Source organism: Hemitrygon akajei, chromosome 3 (assembly GCF_048418815.1).
Source record: "Hemitrygon akajei chromosome 3, sHemAka1.3, whole genome shotgun sequence".
Classification (NCBI taxonomy): domain Eukaryota; kingdom Metazoa; phylum Chordata; class Chondrichthyes; order Myliobatiformes; family Dasyatidae; genus Hemitrygon; species Hemitrygon akajei.
Genome location: NC_133126.1, coordinates 178,470,050 through 178,476,049, shown reverse-complemented (window position 1 = coordinate 178,476,049; position 6,000 = coordinate 178,470,050). Strand labels below are relative to the sequence as shown.

The 6,000-nt window shown below is 41.9% G+C and overlaps 1 protein-coding gene across 2 annotated transcripts in view; it reads left to right on the top strand.

Moving 5' to 3' along the window:
* The first annotated feature begins 1,245 nt into the window (after nucleotides 1-1,245).
* zbtb38 (zinc finger and BTB domain containing 38) overlaps nucleotides 1,246-6,000 on the top strand; it is an 86,457-nt gene continuing 81,702 nt past the window's right edge. For both annotated transcript variants that reach the window (XM_073041456.1, XM_073041459.1), the window contains exons 1-2: nucleotides 1,246-1,354; nucleotides 3,445-3,739. In XM_073041456.1, the coding sequence (XP_072897557.1) occupies nucleotides 3,707-3,739 (33 nt within the window). In that variant the 5' untranslated portion in view covers nucleotides 1,246-1,354; nucleotides 3,445-3,706. The remainder of the gene's footprint in view (nucleotides 1,355-3,444; nucleotides 3,740-6,000) is intronic.

Sequence of the window (6,000 nt, the reverse complement as noted above, 5' to 3'; positions counted from 1 at the left end):
CCGGATTCAAGATTGTTTATCGTCGTTCTTCAGTGTATGAGTGTAAAGGAGAACAAAATGATTGTTAACTCTAAATCTAATGCAGGATAAAAAAAACACAATAAACATAAAAGCAATCCTATAAAGTTCAACATGTAAGTAACTGAGTGTGGCCATATATGCATAAGATACGATGCATGGACTGATTGTATGTGCATGAAGTGACACCAGGTGTAGGAACATCTGAACATAATGTTACCTGTCCGGTGAGTTTCTCCTGAGCATGATGTAATTGTCTTCTGATAGTGGGGTGATGTGATGTCATGTGATGGCATGTTCCACTGGTACAAAAGGGGAGACAATAATTTGTTGCATAGTTGTTTTGGGAGTCACAGTTGGTGGTTACGTAATCGTAGGAGAGAGAGAGTGAAATACCAGCTTTGTGCGAACCCAAAGAATTGGGTAGAAATCAACGGAATTCTGTGTGCATCAAAGTGATTGACATGAAGTGTGGCACGCACTTTTGGTTAACCCCTGCAAGGTCTCAGGTGTGTGGTGACCACCTCCGGCGAAAGGTCAGTTACTTTGAGAAATCTTATTCTTCGGTATCTTCGGAAAAGGCATTTATCGGCTGGGATCTGCGTCAGCAGTTTCGTCTTTTCTTCAAGGTTCAGCTCATTGCTGGATTGAGAAGTCTCTCCTCTCACTTACTTTATGAATCATATGGACTTATTACATTACCACTTTAAGACTGTGCTTGAATAAGAATTGTTAGGAATTATCTCTAAGTTTGACTGTTTGATAACTATAGATGCATAACGCTGTTAACTTCCGTTTAAGTTAGTCGTTTGTTTACTTTTCGATGTTTTTGGGTAGAGATTAATAAATTTTGTTGTTTATTTATAAAAACCCAACTCAATTTGATATCTGCTGGTGCGTAACAATAGCAGACTCATACAGGAAATGATAATGTGGATAAGTGACTCTTGGCAACAGGTGCTCTTCCAGGTAGCAACAGGACATATGAAAGCACAGTAGGTCAGTGCCTGTGTCAGCGTAAGCATGAAGGGTAGATCTGAAGTAATTTATTTGAATTTTCTACTTCATGTCGCACATAAAAAGTGAACCATTAAAAGTCAGGTAAATCCTTCTGCTGCATCTTTGATGACAACAAGTGGCTGTTCCAGCGACTGGCCACTGGATGGAGTGATGAGTTTGGAATCATTTCAATGAGGCTTAAATTCAAACATTTGGAGTGGGCGGTGTGAGAGACTCGGACAAGGAAATGTAAATGTGAGCTCACCCCAAGGGCTGCTGGGGCAAGTCACTAATTTATCAAAGTGTAACCTTCCTCACGGCCTATAAAGGAAAGCAGGTAAGGCCAGGAGAGTGGTCCCAAGCAGGGGAAATTGGTGCAAATGTTCAGTGTGAAATGTTTGCATTAAAGCTGGAACATGGCTCTGTTCCCTGTGCAAACCCGCGGGGTGTAACTGCTGTGCTGTGCACACTTGCTATCTTGTAGGCGGCTGATCAGCGAATCAGTTCCCGTTGCCGCCTTCAGCTTTTCTAGAATTAACACTGAGCAGTAATTATCTAGGTTTTCCAAGCAGCGTTCTTTCCTTGCTCTCTTCCGCGCTTCCGTCCTTCACGAGCGGAGGATTGGCTCACTTGCAGAGCGGGATCAGGACCGGCATTCCATGGAAAGCTTTAATCTTTCACCTTCCCACCCTGCCCTGCATTACAGTCAAACAAATCTCCATGTGTTTGCTACTGTTATCAGCAATTGGACTTTCTATTGCACACATTGTTGCAAAGTTCAGTTATTGTTGCTTTGGTCTTGTATCAACATAATTCTGCGTATTTCTTGGTTTTCAATTACAATTGCTTTTTGATGGAATCAAGAGTTTCAGATTCTCGTTCATGGGTGAAACACCAATGTGTTTTTTTCCCCAGTTACGAGTGGAATCTTTGAAGCTCTATAACTTGTAGGACAGAACTTCCTTGCCAAACATTGTCCCACAGGCGAATTGACAGATTATCCTTTAAAATCACCAAATCTCGATCAAGCCTGCAAACTCAAGCTTCGAGTTTCATGCCAAATAACAGGTGGTGTTGGCAGGAAGATGCTGGTCCGGACTGTTGAGTGTTCAATTAGTTTCAAAGTGAAGAGGTATCCAAGGAAATCAATTTGCACAGAGGGCAACTGTCAAGCTCCCCTTGAGTCCAAGTGACATTAAATGCATGGCTGCACTGACCTTGGGCGTGCTGTGACCCAGCTGGTTGTGTTGCCAATTGGCCAAAATACTGCGCTCTCTGTTGGTCAGAGACATTTTTTCAGTAAATGCCAGAGACGGCAGTTCAGCTGGTGAGGATGCTTTCGTGTCTTCTTCTGTCTTTTAATGGTGGCTGGCAGTCCAACTTAAAGGTGCGTTACTGCCACCAATTGGACTGTGCATTCCTGATATCATCATCCAAACGTAAAATGGAATCCAGTGTCATTAAATGCTCCACATTTTAAAGTAGCGCTGAACCAAGAGGATGCCCTGTAATTCCTTGCCAGTCCAAGAACAGTAGCAATGGCCAGAGTGCTCTCCCCTAGAACTACCAGGCCATGTTCCAATGTGCAGTCAGCAATTATGTCCGGACTAGCACCTGCAGTGCACTCCAAATCCTTTTTATGATTAAGAAAATGGTGGGGGTGTGAGGGGGGATTTGTAGGGACATAATATTCCAACATTGATTGATAAGGGAAAATTAACCATCACTGAAATAGGGAAGGCCGAGTCACTGGCTAGGTCATTTGCTTCAATTCATAATAAAGATAATTCAAGTGAAGTGGTTACGCAATATAGGGATAACCCATGCTATTCATTCCTAACTCTGATGTTCACTTTTAACAAGGCATCACTCCCTCCTTGGTGTGCACTTCAAACGAGCCAACGGGCTCTCTTACAGTTAATTGCATCTCTCCTTTCCTCTTGACCTTCAATCCATTTGGATGTTCTATCTGGGTGGCTTCCCTTTGAGCTTCACATCCTTGAAAATTTATGCCTTCTACATATCCTAAGGATGCAAAAGCAGATGGTCCTAATTGTCCATGCTGTCTTGATTTGGTGATTTGCATGCCAAACCTGAGTTCAATATGATTGAGAAACTTTGGACCAGTATTTCCGTTTGAACCTGACTATAGAAGTTAAAGAGTTCTTAATTAAAAAAGAAATCTCTGCATTTGACAGATTGTATCTCCCATCACACAGGTGGTAAAGATGAACCAAATGCACATGAAATTGCCTGCCAAATCACAGATTACAAGATGTTAACAGTGTTTATGTATATTCTGCACTTGTGTTGTTTTTGAAATTGTCCTACTTTGGGTCAGAATTCCTGTAGTTTGCATTTAGGAATTTTGTTTCTAATACTAAGGCCACACTCCCTCTTTTTGTATGTTTGTTTACAAATTTTTAGGTGATTGCTGTTGATGAGAATAAGTTGCTGGACGACTAGATTTTGCACTGTGTGGGCAATTAATGAAATCACTCCTCACGGGTCAGCTTCCTGCTTTTAAACTGGAGAGCTGCAAGTCTGAGACACCTGTTCAATGACGAACTGAAAGCATGTTAATTGGCTTAATTGGAACAAAGCATATGACTTTTCTCAATTAATCAAGCATGCTTCTATCAACATGAACTGAGTGGAATGGATGGAATAACTCAGTTAACCTGCAAAAATGGATTTGAAGAAAATTGAGAAGAAAATTAAGGTACAATATCTGGTAAAGATCCTCTGGGGTAATAACTTCACTATCACTGATATACTTTTCTATAACTTTGCCTAACTTGGTTCCTACTTCACCTCATCCGCCCTTTCTTAAACAGTTCCTCAGATTGGAGGATGATCTGATCTGACCCAGAAAGGGCAATTGTTAATGGAGTGGGAGGTGCACGAGGGCTGGGAAGATTGGGAGGTAGAGTGGTACTTCTGCTATTTCTAGTTGGACTATGGGCTCCAAGTTTCTACTGCTACCCTAGTTTCAGTGTTCGTGGGCTAGGCATCCCTAGGAGGTGGTGGGGGATTTGCGTTTTATTGAGGAGGTTTTGAGAATCTCCTTGAGTTGTTCCTTCTGTCCATTTGATCATCTTTTGCTGAGAAAGAGCTGAAAATAGCATTTGTTTAGGGACCCTGATGGTGTCTGTGCGTGATGGTCTCTCTCTCTCTCGGCCACTGCTCCTGGAGAAAGGTCCCTGTGTTTGAATGGTCTCTCTCTCTCTCTCCCTCGATGCTGTTGGAGGATGGTGCTCGATTTCTGGGTCTTGGGCAAAGTTTAATCGATGTGGATTGGACTCGGTAGTTTACCTTATACTGTGTTTCTGGTTTCTCCTTTTTCTTCATTGCTACTATGTATGATTTTCATCGGGGCGGCCCATGGACGACAAGCAATACAGCACTAGATTAAAATGAGCTGAACTGAATAGGCCTGGACTCTTTTGATGACTTTGGGGGTCGTATTTTACAATTGTTACATTTACTGTTTGCGTGATTTGTTTTTTTTTATTTTGTGTGTGGTGGGGTTCATATTTTTCTTTGAACAGGTTCTATAGTTTTCTTTGTTTCGTGGCTGTCTGTGGGAAGACGAATCTCAGGGTTGTATCCTGCATACTTACTTTGATAACAAATGTACTTTGACTATGGGCATGTGAGCGATGTGGTCTGGCCGTCCAAGGTGATTATAGCTTTTGCATGTGTTTTGTCTATCGAAGCTTAAAAGTTCAAAAGTAAATTTATTATCAAAGTACGTATATGTCACCATGTGTAATCCCGAGATTCATTTTCTTGCAGGCATTCACAATAAAACCAAGAAGCACAATAGAATCAATGAAAGATCGCACCAACAGGACAGACTGACAACCAATATGCAAAAGACAATAAACTGTGCAATATCAAAAGAAACAAGATAACAATAATAAATAGATAAGCGAGAATGTGAGATTAAGAGTCCTTGAAGCTGAGTCCATAGATTGTGGGAATAGTTCAGTGTTTGGGTGAGTGAAGGTAACCCCTCTGATTCTGGGTGGTGGGGGTACTTGATGTTGGATGCTGCCTTCCTGATGTGCTCAGTGGCGTGGAGAGCTCTAACTGTGATGGACTGGGCCATATCCTCTTCCTCTAGTTGGATTTTCCAAACCAGGCCAATCAAAATAATCTTCACCACACATCTCTTGAAGTTAGGACACTGACCGTAAGTTTTGCATGTCATCTTGAAGCAAGTGTGAGGTGGAGGGTGAATTCCTGTAGGCAAGACCCCTCTGCAATTCCATTTGACTAGCACTTGTGAGGTGATAAAAATGATGTATAGTAGTTAATACTATTCCCTAAGGTTCTGATGAAGACGCTATGTGGTGAGGTTCATGTCCTTGTGATTCAAGATGATAGAAAACCTACACTGCTCATTTGAAGATCCCTTCCTGCTTTGTAATTACTAAACAAACTGATAACTTCAGTTCATTTAGAGCAGGGGACCATGATTTTTAATAGTGGTGCTATTTACACAGAAGGCGATCTGACTGAAAGCTAACATTTTGACAGGTCCTGAAGCTAAGTGAGTGTTACCTGTTCTCTAGAAGTCTCACAATCTCGATCTCAGAATAAGGAATAGGCCATAGACCATAAGACATGGGAGGAGAATTAGGCATTTGGCCCATTGCATCTGCTTTACCACTCCATCATGCTGATCCATCATCCCCCTCAACCCCATTCTCCTACCTTGTCCCTGTAACCTTTGATGCCCTAAATAATCATGGACCTATCAACCTCTGCCTTAACTATACCCTGGCTGGCACAGCTGTCTGTGGCAAGGAATTCCACAGGTTCACCTCCTTCTGGCTAAAGAAATTTTTCCTCATCTCTGTTCTAAATGGAGGTCCCTCAATTCTGAGGCCCACAAGAGGAAACATCCTCTCCACATCCACTCTATCCAGATCTTTCAATGTTTGATAAGTCTTAATGAGATTTCCTCTTATACTT